The sequence below is a fragment of the Brassica oleracea genome, chromosome C3 (assembly GCF_000695525.1).
Source record: "Brassica oleracea var. oleracea cultivar TO1000 chromosome C3, BOL, whole genome shotgun sequence".
In the NCBI taxonomy this organism is placed as follows: Eukaryota; Viridiplantae; Streptophyta; class Magnoliopsida; order Brassicales; family Brassicaceae; genus Brassica; species Brassica oleracea.
In genome coordinates this window covers 507,703-526,269 of record NC_027750.1, presented here as the reverse complement: position 1 = coordinate 526,269, position 18,567 = coordinate 507,703, and the positions used below count along the sequence as shown (strand labels likewise).

Here is an 18,567-nt window from a genome sequence, read left to right as displayed (position 1 = left end):
TTTTTTGACGGAAAAACTTTATTCTTAGTTGTGGAGCAAAAACTCGATTTTGCGATTTTGGGAAGAAAACTTTTGATTTTGATGCTCAACAAATTGAAAGAAAGAATCATATCATATCTTAATTTTTCTAGTTTTATCTTTAAAATTTAAGAACAAAAATAAATGAAATATTTTTTTCAATTAAATGAGTTAACCCTGGTACCAGCCCTAACCCTTGATTATAATAGGGTTAAAATAGGGTTGAGTTAAAATAGGGCTGGGCTTATAATAAACAAAAGAGGGCTGGGCCCTAACCCTGTAGTTAACATCCCTAAACAGAGAGAGATTGATCTAAATATGTTTCTTCTATACTTTTGATTCCAACTCCAAGTTGGTTCCTTTCTTTTTAATATATTTTTTTTTAATTTTCAAGTTGTATGTTGTTGGGTTACACACAGGCTACGCCAATGATTGCAGGTGCTACTGTAGCTGCTGCTGCTATAGCTGGTAGATATGGTATACTCGCTTGGCAAGCCTTCAAGGCGAGGCCAATCGTGCCTAGAATGCGCAAGTTTTATGAAGGTGGTTTCCAAGCTGCCATGACACGGCGTGAAGCTGCTCTCATCCTTGGAGTCAGGTCTCTCATTGCTTCCTTATTCCTCATGTCAAAGTAGTAGTTGATTCAGTGCACCTTGTATAGTTTTATGTTTTTGAGAGAACATTATAATTGATTTTGTAATTGTTCTCTTGGTGGGTTGACTTGAGAGTTTTTTTTTTACCATAATGACAGGGAGAGAGTGGTGGCGGAGAAGGTCAAAGAAGCGCACAGGAGAGTGATGGTAGCAAACCACCCGGACGCTGGAGGCAGTCACTATCTCGCTTCTAAGATCAATGAAGCCAAAGATATTATGCTTGGCAAATCCAATGACTCTGCCTCTGCTTTTTGATTCTCTCATATTGATACAATCGCCCCCACAAGGAAACTCTTCATTTGAATGTGCTTACCCTACCAATTTCTTGTTGATGATCAATATTTGTTATATGATACAAACCCTACCTTAAGCCTGTGTAATCAGAGACACATGTACTGAATAAAATAAAATAAAAAAATTGATTAATTATTGGGTGAATTAGCTCAAGATTCGCTAACTTTCCTGATTATGTTCCAACAAGCTTGGTAGAAAACCATTGACAAAAACATTCACTTTGGATGTTGATGGGCCTATATGTTAATGGGCCGAGTATTTTATAAAAATCGGCTTGACATATATTTATTTAGGGGAGTCACTGGGGTTAGGGTTTTCGCAGCCGCTTTAAAACTATCTTATTGATCATCATCTCCTCCATCAACAAACATGGGGTACGTTTCGCCTCTCTTAGCTTCCTTCGTATGCTCTGTCTCTTTGAGCTCTTTTTGTTTTTTTAGCGTTTCATCGAGCTGATCTGGAGATTTTTTGAGTTGTAGTAGAATCCATGTGGTAGATGACTGTTGGATATTTAGGTTGTAGATATGAATGTTCTCGTTTGTAATAATCTCGAAGCTGAATGTCTTTATTGTGTTTTTGTTTGATGCGTGATGAATTTGAAAAATGATTTTGTTGGACAGTAAGACAAGGGGAATGGGAGCAGGGCGCAAGCTCAAAAGGCTTAGGATCAATCAGAGGTGGGCTGATAAGCAGTACAAGAAGTCCCATCAGGGTAACGAGTGGAAGAAGCCTTTTGCTGGTTCTTCCCACGCCAAGGGTATCGTTCTTGAGAAAATGTAAGCCCCATCTTTAAACATTTAAATTTTTGTGTGTGTTTTATTATAGATATATTGATTATTAAAATGTGTTTGATTGATTGTGCAGTGGTATTGAGGCTAAGCAGCCTAACTCTGCTATCCGTAAGTGTGCTAGAGTTCAGCTTATCAAGAACGGCAAGAAGATTGCCGCTTTTGTCCCCAACGATGGTTGCTTGAACTACATTGAGGAAAATGTAAAGTCTCTAATCAACCCATTGTTAAACTCTCATTAGCTTCTGTCAAATATTGAATCTTCTTCTGTTACTGTTGTCGCAGGACGAGGTGTTGATCGCTGGATTTGGTCGTAAGGGTCATGCTGTGGGAGATATTCCCGGAGTTAGGTTCAAGGTCGTCAAGGTTTCTGGTGTTTCACTTTTGGCCCTCTTTAAGGAGAAGAAGGAGAAGCCAAGATCTTAAACAATGCATCGAGCTTTTGAATTTGTTTTTGATGTTATAACTACCTTCTGATAGTTCTTCAGTTACAAACAACTCATAATGTTCTGTTCTGCTTTAAGATTCCAGAACCGTGTTTAAACCATTTATTTTCAATGAGTCTTAAGTTTAGTTTCCGAACAAGTTTTCTAAATGTTTCATCTCTTAGATCAACTACTTATATACGTTGAAGTCTTAGCTATGAATCTTTAAGATCTGACATAAGACCCTTTACGGATAAAGGAAAACAATCTGATGAGTGAACATAACTCCAGGCACAACCCCACAAGAACTATATATATTTGATTAACAATCTTACAAAGCAATGGTTGGTTAGACATGGAAGTGCATGATTAAAAAAAAAAAAAGGTATTGTACATCCAACATTGTATAATATCAATACTTGAATAAAACATTGATGCAAACACTTTAGCGTCTAAGCACAATGGAGACATTATTGTCGTTAGAAAGTGTTGGAAGCATCTGAAGCAACTCTTGGAACCATTTTGAATCATGACTGATGGAGACATATTTGAACTCTAGAACTAGCGTCTCTAGTGTCTCTACGTTTTTCAGCACAATTTCTATGAACGAAGCCGAGAGTTCCAGTATCAAATTCGCTTTTCCATTACAAAAACCTTTTAAGGAAGGAAACCCCTCATATTTTGATCTCCAACATTGATCCCACCAATTCAAGCCTTGTGAATGTAAATACCTTTCCATATCACGTTCCTGTGTGGAGCATAAAAAGTGTTACTCCAAATCATATTAACACCTGTGATTTTCTTAACAAAATATCAAATCCCATACGCAAATTATCCTAACAAAAAGGTGAAAGAGATGTTGGCTTGCACGGTATAAAAGACGTTTCCGGTAAAACAAAATACCTCTATGCACATCAGGTCCGTTACTACGTGTACTACAAGCTTCTTTAATCCAGGTGAATTTTGTAGTAACTTTACCATACCAGGCATAACAGATATTGCAAACATGGTATAAAGAGTCACAGTTTGGACCTTGAGCGTTGGGAAAGGAACATCACGGAGTTGGGCGAGAGATAGAGTCTAGCATAAACGATGAAAAGGTCATATGCTAATAATGAATCACAAACCTCTACGTTTTGGCAATTTTGCTAAGCACCATGGTCTCAAGAATAGTTTAAAAAAAATTTACATATATACCTGAAGAAAGGCTGCGTCAAAAGTAAGTTTCTGTACGTTTTGCACTTTTGCTAGTATCTTTAGCATCATGTTCTCAAGTTGAAGAAGATCAATCTCCACATAAGGTTGATCTTCTAGGCTAATGCCAAGCCTACATAGGGCTAAATAGGATACATCCACTAAAGTACATGGTTCATCAGTGTTTCCCAAATTCAAATTACGGACGTGCGGCGCTACAATCTCCATTGACCCTTGTATGCTGTAGTATTTCCGGCGAATGATTGTCAACGTTGTCAGACTCGGTGAATTACTCAGATCAATACACTGAGTTCCACCACAGGAAAGCAGTGCCAAGGTCTCAAGAACTGGACAGCCAGAGAGAACATCAGCAGCAACAGGTTGAAAAGAATGTGACAATATAAGTGTCCTTAGACATTTCCAAGAAACGGCACATCTTGGAATCATATCAAAATCGATGGTGAGGTTCTCTAAGGAGGAACTATGATAGAAACAATCAGGGAAACGATAATTCTCTTCATCAAAACAATATATAAGACATAATCAGAGACAGCTTCTTCACGTTACGGGACGTAGCGAATTCTATCCAGCTATCAAGCTGGGACTCAGGTAACCAGTCCTCCAATTCCAATTTACCAAGATGGAACTCCGTGATTTTGAGAGCCCTGTAGGAGATTAGGGTTTGGTTTATGTCACGAGCCGTCGGCGTTCGGACATAGGGAGAAAAGTCGAGACAAGGTGTCTCGCACCATACATGCTTCCATCGTTTGGACAGGACAGAAGTTCTGATCGCGAGACCAATGGGAACAAAGGAGAGGATATGGTGGAGGATCACATCTGGCATAGAGCTTATGGTATCAGCTCCTTCGATTATAGTATCCATTGATGCTCGTTTTGTTCTGCGTTGGCTAGGGTTTCTAGGACATTTTGTGTTGGCTATGGTTTCTCGTATATTTAATTAATATATACTACTTTTTTTGACAAATTTATAAGTATATTATTTTATTGAGAAATGTTATTTAAATAATAAATTACTTGGAAGAAGATCTCTTGAATTATTGGACCCATGCCCGCTTAGAAAAACGAGACAGCATACTATGAAGTGAAGATTGATCACCATGTGTTACAAAAAGGTGACAGAAGTTTCGACCAAAAAAAAACAAAAAACAAAAACAAAAAGGTGACAGAAGAACCATTTACTTACAAAAATGTTGGATTTCAAATATGACGATCGAAAATTAAAAAAAATCAAATAATATAAAATAATAATAATTTCATTACAGATTTCATTAGAGAGAGAACGCCTTTTAATAAGAAAAATATTTATACCAATAAGATTTAACGAAAGAAACACTCTTGAGTAGTTACAAAAGATAACTCAGAGTTTTTTAGTGAGAAAGTGTAACTCCCAACCGTATACCAATCATCCCCACTTGTTTTCAGCAGAAAATTCATTACAAAAGCCATGAGTTCTGGTTCAGACAGAGTCGGGTAGTCCAAATCTTTCGGTTTCCAACATTAATACGTATCCAAGCCTTTCCAATACAAGTAGTTGGTAAGAGAACACTCCTGCATGCAGTAACATAAAGATAATGTTTTCATAAAAAAGAAAAAAATGAAGATTGATAATGGTCTATAATGTGTGGTTGATGGTTAAATATACATTTATGATGGTGCAGTACTGTCTCTAATTTGATCTTCTTTAATCTTGGTGGGTTTTGTAGCAGCTTTACTACACCAGGAATAATAGATGGATAGATAGCTTGAACTACATTGAGGAAAATGTAAAGTCTCAGCCCTTCTCAACTAATCCAACTTTAGTGAACATGCAATAAGTTTAGAAAAAGACAAAAGCCCAATGGTTAGTCAGATAGCAGGAAATTAAGTGATTCAAAAGCGTATTGAACTCTCTTTTTTTTTTTGTGGTAACATCAAAATAGTATTGAACATCTAAGTTCAGTATAAGATTAAGACTTAAAAAAAACATGTGGATGCAGATACATTAGCGGCGTCTGAGCACAATGGAGACATTATTGTTGTTAGAAAGCGCTGGAATCATCTGAAGCAACTCTTCAAACCATGTTGGATCATCATAGCAGCGGACATGTTGGAACACTACAGCTAGCGTCTCTAGTGTCTCTATGTTTTTCGGCACCATTTCTATGAACGAAGCCACAACTTCCAAATACCATGTTGCATCCTTAAATCGAAAATCACTTGAGCTAGGAAACCCATCACACTTTGATCTCCAACATTGATCCAGATTCAAGCCTTGTGAATCCAAATACTTCTCCATATCCAGATCCTTTTTTTGATCCAGATCCCAATCCTGTAGAGCATGTAAAGTGTTATTCCAAATCATATTAACACATGCAAACTATCAAATATGTCAAAGTTGAAAGACATATATACTCCCTCTATTTTATAAATGTCATATTGACATTTTTTCTTATCATTTTAAAATTTCAATATAATTTTTATCTATTTCAAATTTAATATTAATTAAAAAATATATTAATCTTATAAATAATTGTATTCATCTAAAACGCTATTAGTATAACTAATAAGAAAAATGCATTTCAGTTTGGGTGAAAAAATGACATTATTCATAAAACGTAGAGAGTAGCTTGCATGGTATAAAATAGATTTCCGGTATAAAAGATACCTTTCTCAACATCGGCTCCGTTGCGTGTACTATAAGCTTGTTTAATCCAGGTGAATTTTGTAGTAACTTTGCTATACCAGGAATCACAGATCTTGCAAACATGGTATACAGAGTCAAAGTTTGGACCACCTTTAACGTTGGGAAAGGAACGCCACGTAGTTCCGCGAGGGATAGAATCTAAAATGTTATGATCCCATTTTTTATTGTGTTCATTTTTAAAAAATGATAATTACTTAATACATATAAACTCTAAATCAAAAATATTTAAAATTAAACCCTAAAGTTTATGATTTATCCAAACGTTCAGAGTTTACCCAAGGGTTTAGGGTTTAGTGATTATGATTTAGGGTTTAGTGTTATTAAAATTTAGTTTTTAATGTATGATTTAGGGTTTAAGATTTTTCAACGGTTTATAGTTTATCAAAAATTTAAGGTTTAACGTTTAGGATTTAGGGTTTAGGATTTAGGGTATAAGGTTTAGTATTTTGCTGAATACTTAACAATATTAATTAATTTATTTTTTGTAACTATTTTTATGTATTTTTATTATTTTATTTTAAAAATATAATCTAATTTGGATATTCAATTTTTTTTTTAAAGATATCAAATACTCATTCTGTTTCATTATAAGTGTCGTTTTAGGTTTTGGCACACAGATTAAGGAAACAATTAATTTTGTACATTTCCTATAAAAACACTATTACCTATACACCTAACCATATTTCAACCAATAAAAAATAAATTTTGCATTGAAAATCGAAAACGACATTTATTTTGTAACGAAAAAAATTCTCTAAAACGATACTTAATATGAAACGGAAAGAATATAAAATACTCAAACACTATTGGTCGGTCGGTGAATAAATCAATCTCTTACTAGTATGCTGCATCAAAAAGTCAAATTAAAAATCTATTAAATATAAATAATTTCATTACAGAGAGAACTTCTTTATAAGAAAAAAAATTATACGAATAATATTCAACTAAAGAAACAGTCTTGAGTCAAGTCAGTGACAAAAGACAACTCAGAGTTTTTGTTTAGTGAGAAAGTGTAACTCCCAACCTTATGCCAAGCGTCTCCACTTGTTTTCATCAGAAACTTCATGACAGAACTCATGAGTCCTGGTTCAGACAAACTCGGACAGTCCAAATCTTTTGGTTTCCAACATCCACGCGTCTCCAAGCCTTTCCAATACAAGTAGTTGGTAAGACGAGTCTCCTGCATGCAGCAGGAATAAAAAGATAATAATGTTTTCACAATACTAGAACTACAAACAAACAAAAAGTGAAGATTGACAATGGTCTATAATGTGTGGTTGATGGTTAAATATATTATATACCTCTAACATTTTGCAGTCAACTGTGTCTAGTTTGATCTTCTCTAATCTTGGCGAGTTTTGTAGCAGCTTTGCTACACCAGGAACAATAGATGGATAGATAGCCGTTTCAAGAGTCAAAGCTTCCATCTTCTTGAATATCGGAAAAGGAACACCACAGACGACGGCAAGAGATAAGATCTAAACAATACAAAAAAAAAATATCAACTATATGACAAATGCAAATATTTAATCATTTCACTTAGTAAAATAAGAGAATACCTGAAGACATAAAGCCCCACACAGAGTAAGTTTCTCCACGTTCTGCAACTTCTCAAGCGTCTCGAGGATCAACACTTGAAGTGAATCAGCTAAACCAGTCTCCGGATCGCCAAAGTCATCATACAAGAAACCAAGACGTCTTGAACAGTAGATGTTCACATTAGCTTCAATTAAAGAGAAGAGACGTCCGCTAAGTCACATCGCGACTCATCACTGTGAGTCAACCTCAAAAAGCCGATACGCGGCGCCACAATCCGCAGCATCTGTTCCCAGCATTCAACATCCAATCTCTTTAACATCAGACACTCGCTCAGATCAAGACGCTCGAGTTTATAACAAAACAACGTCAAGCACTCGAGAAGCGGAGAGCCAGACAGGATCTTGGCGCAGGCCTCATCAGAAAGCACACAGCCTCTCAAAGATAATGTCTTCAGGAATCGTATGGATAGTTCCCGATTCGACAAAGAGATTCTTTAAAGAGCAGCTGGTGAAGAAGACCTCGGGGAAACGGTAAGCCACAGCGTAAGCATGACGGAACTCTAGAGACAGCTTCTCCGTGCTGCGAGACACGGCGAACTCGATCAAGCTGTCGATCTGTTTAGGTTTAGCCTCGGTGGTGCTGATAGAGAGACGAAAGCTCGTGATTTTGGGAGATGAGAGTATCTAGCTAAGGTTTCGTATACCGAACCAGGTTCGTATCTGTAGCAATCGATGTCGATAGAAGGTGTTTCGGACCATACGTGCTTCCAACGTTTGGACAGAACAGAGGTTCTGATTGCGTATTTTGTCGGAATTTGAGAGAAGATGTGTTGGAGGATCACGTCGGGTAGAGAGCTGATGGAATCCACACCGTTGGTTGAATCTCTCGCTTGTTTGATTTTGCGGTGGCTGTGGTTTCCTACGGCGGCTGTCTCTCGGCACTCGTCCGACATGGTTTTACTTCACAAGCGTCGATTCATTTCTCGTTTTTTTTAAGTAGTGGCGGGTAGTGATTCAATTAGTGGGCCTATTATGTTATTGGGCCGAAACAACATTAGAAAAACCTATACATGTACTCCTCCAATTGTATTTTTAAAAATTATAATGTTTTATTTATTTTGAAAAACTTTTATCATTCATATTTTACAACTTTGACTTCTTAAATATTAAAAACTAAAACATCAATCATATAATATAAGTCGAATATTAACATGTCATGTAATAGTTTTGAACGTCGTGTTACATATCCCACACATGACAGACAGCTAATAAAAGGGGTTGCCAATGATGCAGTTGCAACCATTACAGTTTGATGAATGAGATATTACTACTGCTTTACTACACCCAACTGCAAAGGTGAATGAGCAGAGAAACTCCATGTATACTTTCTATAGTGGATAAAGTAAAATATATGTAAACAGTCTGAATTAATGCAAGCAACTTTTTTTTATGTTCCTATAAATAAAGCAAAGGACGATCTAAAGCCAATTCACAAATAAGAGCCAAATATGGAAGCTAAATTCCAAAAGTCGATGATCGCTGGAATACAGACCGTCCCGCCGGTGGAAGTCACCAAGCACCGTAAAGTCCGCTCCATATCTGTTGGAGATCCCTTGGGAGCAGGAATATTCCAGCGAACATTAAACACAGTCACATATTACAAGCATGCAGGTGATAGTGGTGATAGAGGATGGTTAGTGGCCGGGTGGATGAAGGAGTCGCTAGGGAGAGCCTTGACGTCGCATCCGATGATTGCTGGTAGACTGCGGTGGAGGAGGAAGACAACAGCGGCTGATGAAGATGGTCTGGAGGTGGTGGCTAATGACTGTGGCGTTAGGCTGGTTGAGGCTAGGTTCCCGGCGAGTTTGCCGGAGTTTTTTGAAATGGTGAAGAGAGACAAAGGCAGAGCTGAAGCAGAGACTGTCTTCTGGACAGACATTGATGAAATTGATCCTCAATTCTCTCCATTGTTCTATGTTCAGGTAAATTAATCTTTGACTATTTACTTAAATCTATATTAACTGAGATCAACATGTCAAAAACGCCATATATCATATAATATAGTGAAAATTGTGTAGCTAAAAAATTTGGGTGTTAAAAAATTTAATGAAAATTTAGTTGAGATATTTTTATGGAGTTTTCCCTTATTAAAACAAAGTTTCTTGGATTTGGTCAAAAAAAAAACTAAGTTTCTTGGACTTGTAATGATGAGGTGTTTTTCTTTTAATTTTGCTAATAGGTGACTAGCTTTGAAAGTGGTGGATACTCAATAGGGATAAGCTGCAGCATCCTACTAGCTGATATCCTCCTTGAGACAGACTTCTTGACCAAATGGGCACAAATCCAAAGCTCTTTAGCTCAATATCAGACCACACTCAAACCACTCTTCTACCTCCCATCAAACAAAAGAATCAATTTCCTCACTGAACTGTCTAGGTCAGCCTCGGTTCTCGACCGCGGTGAACCCCTTGTTTTCCTGGCTAAAACATGCTCGAAAATGTCACTAGCATGCGTGAAAAAAGCCGTTGCAAACCGAGAAACAACTAGGGCGAATGTATTCTTGTTCGTCAAGGAACAAGTTGGTGATAAAAATAGTACTACTACTGAACGTGATGGTACGAAGGTAGACATTCATACGAGTGATGAAGCGATTAGCGACTGCGATTGTGGTGACGATATAGAGGAGGAGACAGATGTTGGAGTACTTGATCTGAGCTTGTCGTTCGATGACAAATTTGAAGGCAGTTCATGCTGGACTGGGTCTATCTCAAAAGGGCTTGTGTTTGGCGTCCCATCTACTTTTGGTGATACTAAGTCGCTTGTCAAATTTGTTATTGCATTGCCAAAAAAAGTGATTCATTAATATCTGTGGCATTACTATTTCATTTTTTTATTCTATGGTTTCTAAGATAAAATAATTGTTGTCAATTTTATTATGTAACCATGTGATTCTGCAAATTAGTTTGTCAATTAATACTCCAATAATATTACAACCTTTGAAGTGATTCTTTTTTTATAATATACAACCCTTTTCCATCAAGAGTTTTCTTTTTAAAATGTATTTCTATTTCTACCGATTAAAATTCTTATGTACAAAATCCTAGAAAAAAGAAAACTTTAAAGCAATGTGAAGAAGAAGAGCATCCTCTTGTTTTCTTCTAACAGTCCACTCTTCTCCTTCTCTCACCTCCTACCGCTTCTGCTAATTTTTCACAAGATGCTAATTTAAGAGAGATGGAAGGAACCTTGGCCTTCAGTTATAGCATAAATTAGCTTCTCCTTCATCTTTTCCTGCAAAACACAGACAAGACAGAACACAAAGCAGAACCACAACACAGTTAGATCTTTCCTGAGACCGGCTTTTGTCAACATGAGTAAGAAAGAGAGTGGGTTAACAAAAGATGAAGAGAGAGATATCACTTTGGAAGAGAAAGGTGGAAGCTTTAGATAATTAGCGCATGTCATCACACTCGGCAAGTCAGTTTCTGAAGAATCGCTACCATGCTGTTGCAACAACAAATGAAACACAAGGCTGATGAGAAAACAGAGAGAGAGAGAGAGAGAGAGAGAGAGAGAGAGAGAGAGAGAGAGAGAGAGAGAGAGAGAGTATGACATATAACGTAGGAGCAAAATAAAGAAGCTTTGAATCAAGAGTGGACCTTGCGGACAATTGTTAGTTTGGGATTGAGAGACGCCAAGCCCCCAGGAGGTAGACGAGGACATCCTGTTACAAACTGCAGAAAGGCTCGTTGTTGATCCTTGTCAAACTCATGCAGAATCTCCAACAACTTGAATACAAGAACAATTGAACCATTTAGTTTAATCCGCGAAGACAAAAAGAAAGATGGTTTTTGTTTAAAGGAAAAAAAAACCAACATTTTCAACTGGTGGGCTGCTAGAAGTATATCCATGATCAAACTTGACGTGATCCAATACTTCATTCATCTGCAAAAGGAAGGACTTCGTTTCTCAGTTGATGAAAAACGTTACTAAAAACCGTAAAACCTGAAAGGTTTACGGTTTACTTACATTAAAGAGATCTCGTTCTCCACACAAGAGAGTTTCCAGTTCTTCTTCATTGAATATCCCAAGATGTTCAATAGGGAAAACCTGAAAACGTGTATAACAAAAGGAATGATTCAAGCAACCCTTAACAACCAATAGAGAAAAAAGTAGATAAAGAGAAGGCAACGTACTTGGTTAAATCCAGACCGAAATGCTTCCACTTGTTTTTGGATCCCGGTACATACTGTTGCATTGACAATAGCCTTGATATATTCCTCCAGGTTATCCAAATTTACCTAGAACGAGAAGGAGAGTATCAATCCACATTGAACGGGAAACTTAAGAAATAGACACCTTCACAAAACTGAAATTATTAGGGTACCATATCAGTAGAAGAATGGGGAGCTAGATCATAGTCCGAATAGCCAGGCAGGGCAAATTCAAGACAAAGGTCCTCAATCTTTGTTCCACGGAAACTTAAATCACACTTAGCTGCTCGGGCATCACTTTGTGATTCTGAGAAAACCTTTTTCCTCCGTGCCAGAGCTTGCAATTCCACCAGTGTTTTACAAAGTTCAGGGTCAACGAAGTGGATGTCAAATGAACTCAACTCCTACACGAAATAAAAACTTGCTCCGTAAGATTTTTACAAAAGTCGGTAAGAGATATGGATATGTAAGATGAGATGCGTGAAGAACCCAATTTACCTGTCCGAGAATCAGTTTATAGAAGGCTTTAGAGAAAGGAAGGTCTAAAACTCGTCCATCATGTAGAGCCTTTGCTACCACTGTCCCTAAGAGGACAAATTTCTGCAACACATCTGGGAAAGCAGCTGATGCATCTGACCAAGGTCGTGGAAAGAGTCCCGAAGGAGCCACCAAAAATCCTGAGTCTTCCTTCGGTTTTCCAGCAAAGGAACTACGATCACACCTCCACATGCCAAGGTCTGGATTTTGAAACGCTCTACTGACAAGTGTATAGAACTCAAGCGTTGGCCCAAGACCAGTTCCCACTTCTTCACTGTACTCAACCTCAATTACCACCTTCTGGTTGCCGTGCAACTCCATCATTTTTGAAGCAGACTCTAGAATGTTTTCACGGCAAGCTAAGAACTTTTTGCGAGGTAAACTACCAGTTACTGGGCGCCCTTCACTGCTAAGGTGTTGTGGATGATGATGGACTTTCTGCGAACCGAATGCTGATAGCCGGAAGTATTTGGTTTTGACTTCAAAACTAAACAGAAAAGGGCATGAACCCATTAGATCATTAAACCACGGTGGTAGACCGCAGGTTGACACAGCAAAGGAATCACGCAGCTGCTGCTCCAGCTTCTCTGTTAGCTTACTACTAACAAATTCAGCATACGGCACAGGACAAACCTGCACCCTCAGATCATCCAAATTCTCCAGCCTACCTTCCCCAAAAGCATTTATCCGTTCATGACAAATCAGGTGAAAGAGAAATCTGTTCATGCCCTCCAGACTCTTGAGCAGAAACAATATGTCGTACGCAGGAGGATTAGTTGCTTTGTGGCGCAAACCAAGTCTTTGAGCAAACAAGAAGGATAAAAAAGGGTGATACTCGTCATTGTCCATAGATCCGAGAGGAAACAGATTTTCATCAGACTCTGCAAGTTGTGGGGCCCTTTCATACGTGATGGTGTGGGATCCACTCAGCTTGGAATCGTTGGTAGTTTCACTTGCTGATTTTAGTTTGTGCAAGAGAATAGCCTGGTATACAGTCAAAGAGCGGTCCAGTTCGAGCCCTTCTAGACGAAACAAAAGTCTAGGTAACGCATCCTCCTCTTCAGATGAGGAAGTATTCTCTTCCCCTGAATCTGGAAGCTGCTCTTGGTCTTCCTCTTGAGATCCCTTCACACACGAAAAAGTCCAAAGACGCAAAAGATAAATATACATAGTATAGTAACCAACAAAAGAAGCTTGGAGAGAAGAAAAGATAATAAGTAAGTCAACTTCTTAACCAACAATCGAAACATTACCTAATGCTCATCTTGAATTCAAAATACTGCTACTTGTGGAATGGTGGTGCAGCTAAGAATAAAATTTTAAGCAGAGAACTCTGTTCTAAAACACAATTGATTCCTCTAAACTCATTCTAGACTTTTGAATCCATCCTAAACAAAGCAAAATCTGAAGGTAAAAGGAATGTTGGAGATGCTACTTCCGCAAGGCTAAGATTAGAAATTACCTGCAACTGAGATGCATTAGGACTGTCAATCTCCATATGGGTTGAGCTTTCACCTTGACAAGATATAGAAGTTGACTGCAGCTGAGAAGATGGACATTCCATAGCTTGATCTTTTTCTTCAACGGAATCTAAAGGTTCTAACTGCACTTTAGGCCACATGTATTGATCGACAGCATCCAAGAAGCAAAGTGGGTCAACGGTGACCAAGTCTTGGGAGTAATCACGCAAGCAAGTCTCCCCCTCTGCTTTGACAAAACGAACTCTTAGGATTGGATAGCTTGTGCTACGTCCATTGGGAACAGTCGCGAATGAGTTCCTTTGCTTCAAAAACTGGCTTAGGACAATTGGGTAGCTCTCTAATGAAGATAAGGAATTTTGGAGCTTCCTTATTAATACGGATGAAGTTGCCTCGCCATCAGACCAAAGTGATCTTGTGAACACTTCAAATCTATTACCAACAAATGGTAAACTATCACATTCTGGATCGCCTTTGCTAAATTTCCTTTGGTGGAGTCCATTAGACAGGTAATTTGCCAGTGCCTTCACAACTCCACTCTCTGTAAATTCAAATGTGGACACAGATTCCCTTCCATTCAGCCTTTCCATGATTTGACTCCATACTGAGAAGAACTTCTCATCGTGCAGGGCAGGTGCATCAATAGGTACAGTCATCAAATCGTCAAGGGCTGCAGACAAGTGCTTGAGGTTCTGGAGAACATCTGTCAAGCCTTTCTGAGAGTCGAATACCTCAGGTCCAAAGAAACTCTCCTTGATACGTGTTGCGAGAATGTAGACAGAATCCTTTTCAATCTTACAAGTTTGTGAAGAAGAGGAAATCGATCTTTCAAAAGACTGGCACAAGCATTTCACAGTCTCTTTCGGAACAGGCTCTTCTGAAACGTCAGTTGATCCTTGACTCTGTTGCCCCGAGTTTAAAAGCGCTTCGATTGCGAAATAAACACCCTCCTTTACAAACGAATTCAAAAAATCTTCACTGTATTTCCCAAGAAGCACTTCAGCAATCTGTAGTGCTACAACAACCACATGATGATCTTTCCTTGACAAAATGCCCGCCAAAACACTGCAGCATCATGAAATATCATTAGCTAGAAAACAACAGGATTAAGGAATTTTCAACAGAAAAAGGAAAAGTAGAAAACAAAACGAAGTACCTTAAAATGTTTGCATTCTTCAGTAAATCGACAAAATCGGCTGACTTACTCAAGCAAGTCAGCTTGTGGATTGCTGATAGACAACCATAAGAAACATATACGTTCGCTCCAGATTTTAGTACCTACAAGGAATTCACAAGATACATCATACTCTTAGGAGAGAAATAACCATAAAATTCGTATGCACAGAGCATAAAACTGTATGTCGGAACTAACCTGAATCATAACAGGAAGCACGTCTGCTCCAAATTGTTGCAAGAGATCGGGCTGATTGACAAGAAAACTTTCCTTTTCCAATGCCAGCTGATTATCCTCTACAGGTGAAGATGGAAGAAGCCCAATCACCAACTTCAGGACTTCATGCACCTGAGTAGTAAATTGGTTTTCATCCCCAACATTAAAATCACTATCATTGCATTCCTTCCACAAAAAGATACTTTGAGAGATGACTATTTTGAAAAGAAAAAAAGAATCCCTATGTTTGAGTATAAATGAAAATACTCTTACTTGGTTGGAACATGCAGTGATGGGATTTGTAGAAGACACTGAATGGGAAATGTCATACGTGGATATAATTTCTTTTAGTCTGTAGCCAATGTTAAGCTCATATAACGTTCTGAAGGCTAAAGTTGAACCAGAAGATAGTTTTCTTAGCAATCCAATCACACCCTGCCACAAACCCAAAGTACAAAGATGTTATGTTAATGCAATGAATAGCAAGGGCGATCATCCAAAAGAAGAAGAGATCTCGCGTACATTGTAAACAGGTTGAGATAGGGTGGTGCGGCCATTCAAGTTTAAAAGATGTATGGATTGATGAATCAGTCCATGGCTACATAGTTGATCCAACATTTCAGGTGACTCGCTAACTTGATCTGTTATTTTTGTTAAGCAAATAGCCACACTCTCCACCAACTGCAAGGACAACATATTACTATCAATAGAAGAACATTTTTCAGATAAGATAAGAAGAAGAGAGAACTGATTATCATTCTCACCTGTCGATCTTCATACAGAAGAAGATTGCATAAAATTGGAACAGCATCCATAAAAGGCGAGGGAGACTCAGATGAAAGCTTCCTACATATATTCACCACAGTAGAAACTGCGACTCTCTGATACAAATGCGATATTCAAATCAATAACTCTCGTAAAGTCACCCACTATAGCTAAACCAAGTCACAAAAACAGAGAAATTTGATATAGCAAGATCATTCTCCCTAACCTGTAAGCTAGTTGAGAAGAAATCAATATAAGAAAGCACTGCTTTAATTGCTCCAGCATTCAGGCACGCCACTGGCTCATCTTTGGATATTTTCTCAAGTGCTTGCAAACACTGTCCACCAAGTCAATAGTTAGAATTAAAACACTGACCAAAACAAGGTCTCTTGAGGTGTGTGTAAGAAGAAAAAAAGGGGCTCATGTGGGAAAAGGTAATAGTACCTGCTCAGCAACGTCCAGGTACTCAATTGCCTGAAGTCTCTGGCAAAGAGCAGGGAGAGTCTCATGTTTCACAAGGAATGCTACAGACCGCGGATAAACATCAGACAAGTAAGTAATGGCCCTGATAGCGAGCAGCATGATATCTGCATTGCTCTCGTGATTAGCCAACTTAACAAGCACACGCGCGAGCGTATCCGCCATAACGGTGGAGAGCGAGTCTTCAGTACAGAAAGACAAGACTTCACACAGCTCAGTAAGACCAGTCAACTGCAAAGAAGGATCGACTTCTTCACTCAATCTCGTCACGAGAGAACTCAGTTTCTGCTGATCCTCAGATGATCTCCCCCACTGAACATCCTGAAGCGCCTTGTGCCTCGGATTTTCACCTTCTTCATCATCGGAATCGCAAGATCCATAGTCCGTGTCCTCCTCCTCCTCCTCCTCCTTCTCTGGCTCTCCATCTGAATGACTAGAAGGAGAGTCAGACGAAGAAGTGTCCATATCAGCGTCAGTGGTTTCGTGCCCTGAACTCGCTCCATTGGCTGCTTCTTGAGACTGGCTCTGAACAGACGAGCCACCAGATGAGCTTGACCTAGAGTCTTGTGAGTTACAAGCTCTCTTATCAGCAGGTAGCTCCTCCACATCCTCCATTCGTTTCTGCCCTCTGTTCTCCATCACTTCTTCGATCTTGAAATTAATACTTCAACCTAGGAATCAAAATATCAAGTCGAGGTTTCAATCAATCACTATCCCAAAATCAGTGCAGATTAACAGTAAAAAATCACAGAGAGAGCGAATCAAATCAAGCTAACAGATACGCTTCACCGAAGATCATGATGATCGCAGTGAAAATCAAAATCAGTTTATAAAAGAGAGACCTCTCGTGATCAGATAGCTTTTCAAGTCACAGCGACGATCTCTGTGAAGAAAGAAAGCGATGGCTTGCTTTGATTGGAATCGAGAGAAGCTTAAATAATCCTCTGAGATAACAGAGAGAGGAGAGTCTTTAGGGCTTTTTAATCTCCAGAAATCACATAAACTATAGTATGATGATATATCTCTATCTATGTGTGTGTCTGTGTATATATATCACTTTCCTTGCTTATTTGCTAAGACGCTGGGTTAGACAAGAACTTATCCTCTGCGGGCGAGCACACGGTACTTCGAATGTAAAGGGAAAGGTCTGATTAGATCGGACGTTTCGTATTGGTTGATAGACTAATCCGACGGATGAAGTGTTTTGTAAGTCGTTTCTTTTCCGATTTTGGGAACAGAGTAATTAGCACCGCCTTATGTTATACTTTTGCCACGTGTCTTTATTAACAGTTGTAAGCCGTGCAATTACTCAAAAGCTTCTTTTCCATTTTTTCCACAAATTAATCTATCTTTACTTATTTCATAGCTTAATTAGTTCTTTTTTTTATATTACATGCAGCATGATTAATGCGTCATTAAGTCTTTTACTTTAGGGTTTCTTTTAAGAGATGAAACTATAAACAATCACAACAATTCTTCCGCCACCTAAATCTAACTGAATGTATTTGTCGGAAAGAAGGTATTAAAATCATTAGTATATCTTCATAAAATTACTCAATATAGTATTTAAGAGAAAAATGAAAAAAATGATTTACTTAAACTAGTTTCTCATGATAATTAATTTGGAAATAATTCTGGAACGTCCAAAACTACTTTAACATAATGAATGAATTATATGTTTAGTTTAAATCTATTGTTCCAAATGTTCTCACTAGTTTCCTTGTAATTTACAGGTATAGTGACAAAATATCTACAAAAACTAAACTATATGGAAATTTGTGACCACACCTTTTTCGGAGAGAATTTATATTTCCAATTAATTAGAACAAAATCTAACTTTGTTGACAAAAAAGATCTCACCTTTGTTGGTTTGGTTAACAGAAACTTGAGGGCCAAGGAATCACAATTATCATATCTTCTGGGCTGGAACGACCTAGTTATGTCTAAAGGGCTGACGATGCTGGACCTATCCGGTCTACATTTATTCTCTGTGTTTAAAGATAGAAACTAGGTAAGATCAGTAGGTGATTAACAATTTCAGTGACCTATAGTAGTGGTGGTAACATACTAACGATTTAACTCTCATCCT

The 18,567-nt window shown here is 38.1% G+C and overlaps 4 protein-coding genes and 2 pseudogenes across 6 annotated transcripts in view; 3 read left to right on the top strand and 3 right to left on the bottom strand.

The window, feature by feature from the left end:
• LOC106332071 (mitochondrial import inner membrane translocase subunit TIM14-3-like) overlaps window positions 1–1,100 on the top strand; it is a 2,339-nt gene extending 1,239 nt beyond the window's left edge. The window contains exons 2-3 of the mRNA XM_013770535.1: window positions 438–616; window positions 770–1,100. Coding sequence (XP_013625989.1) covers window positions 438–616; window positions 770–926 — 336 coding nt within the window. The 3' untranslated portion in view covers window positions 927–1,100. The remainder of the gene's footprint in view (window positions 1–437; window positions 617–769) is intronic.
• Window positions 1,101–1,248: 148 nt separating this feature from the next.
• Window positions 1,249–2,335, top strand: LOC106331769 (40S ribosomal protein S23-2). 2 transcript variants are annotated; one of them, XM_013770182.1, is made up of 4 exons: window positions 1,249–1,339; window positions 1,586–1,741; window positions 1,830–1,956; window positions 2,039–2,335. In XM_013770182.1, exons 1-4 carry the CDS (start codon window positions 1,335–1,337, stop codon window positions 2,177–2,179), a joined length of 429 nt encoding a protein of 142 aa, XP_013625636.1. In that variant the 5' UTR covers window positions 1,249–1,334; the 3' UTR covers window positions 2,180–2,335. The 2 variants fall into 2 exon arrangements, with proteins under 2 accessions (XP_013625636.1, XP_013625637.1); XM_013770183.1 differs by lacking the exon at window positions 1,249–1,339 and adding an exon at window positions 1,348–1,367.
• Window positions 2,336–2,852: 517 nt separating this feature from the next.
• On the bottom strand, window positions 2,853–4,216 carry LOC106333242 (annotated as a pseudogene).
• Window positions 4,217–7,016: 2,800 nt separating this feature from the next.
• On the bottom strand, window positions 7,017–8,575 carry LOC106329598 (annotated as a pseudogene).
• A 547-nt stretch (window positions 8,576–9,122) lies between these two features.
• LOC106334875 lies at window positions 9,123–10,528 on the top strand. The gene is made up of 2 exons (XM_013773262.1): window positions 9,123–9,596; window positions 9,854–10,528. Exons 1-2 carry the CDS (start codon window positions 9,123–9,125, stop codon window positions 10,475–10,477), a joined length of 1,098 nt encoding a protein of 365 aa, XP_013628716.1. The 3' UTR covers window positions 10,478–10,528.
• A 35-nt stretch (window positions 10,529–10,563) lies between these two features.
• On the bottom strand, window positions 10,564–17,497 carry LOC106334874 (E3 ubiquitin-protein ligase UPL4-like). 2 transcript variants are annotated; one of them, XM_013773260.1, is made up of 16 exons: window positions 17,321–17,497; window positions 16,443–17,149; window positions 16,225–16,335; window positions 15,998–16,114; window positions 15,756–15,914; window positions 15,507–15,668; window positions 15,216–15,365; window positions 15,000–15,121; window positions 13,828–14,908; window positions 12,327–13,490; window positions 12,002–12,232; window positions 11,811–11,915; window positions 11,644–11,724; window positions 11,491–11,559; window positions 11,274–11,402; window positions 10,564–11,118 (listed from the first exon to the last, which is right to left on the bottom strand). In XM_013773260.1, exons 2-16 carry the CDS (start codon window positions 17,115–17,117, stop codon window positions 10,840–10,842), a joined length of 4,635 nt encoding a protein of 1,544 aa, XP_013628714.1. In that variant the 5' UTR covers window positions 17,118–17,149; window positions 17,321–17,497; the 3' UTR covers window positions 10,564–10,839. The 2 variants fall into 2 exon arrangements, with proteins under 2 accessions (XP_013628714.1, XP_013628715.1); XM_013773261.1 differs by lacking the exon at window positions 17,321–17,497 and having other exon boundaries at window positions 10,564–10,905; window positions 11,035–11,118; window positions 16,443–17,117.
• Window positions 17,498–18,567: the final 1,070 nt, after the last annotated feature.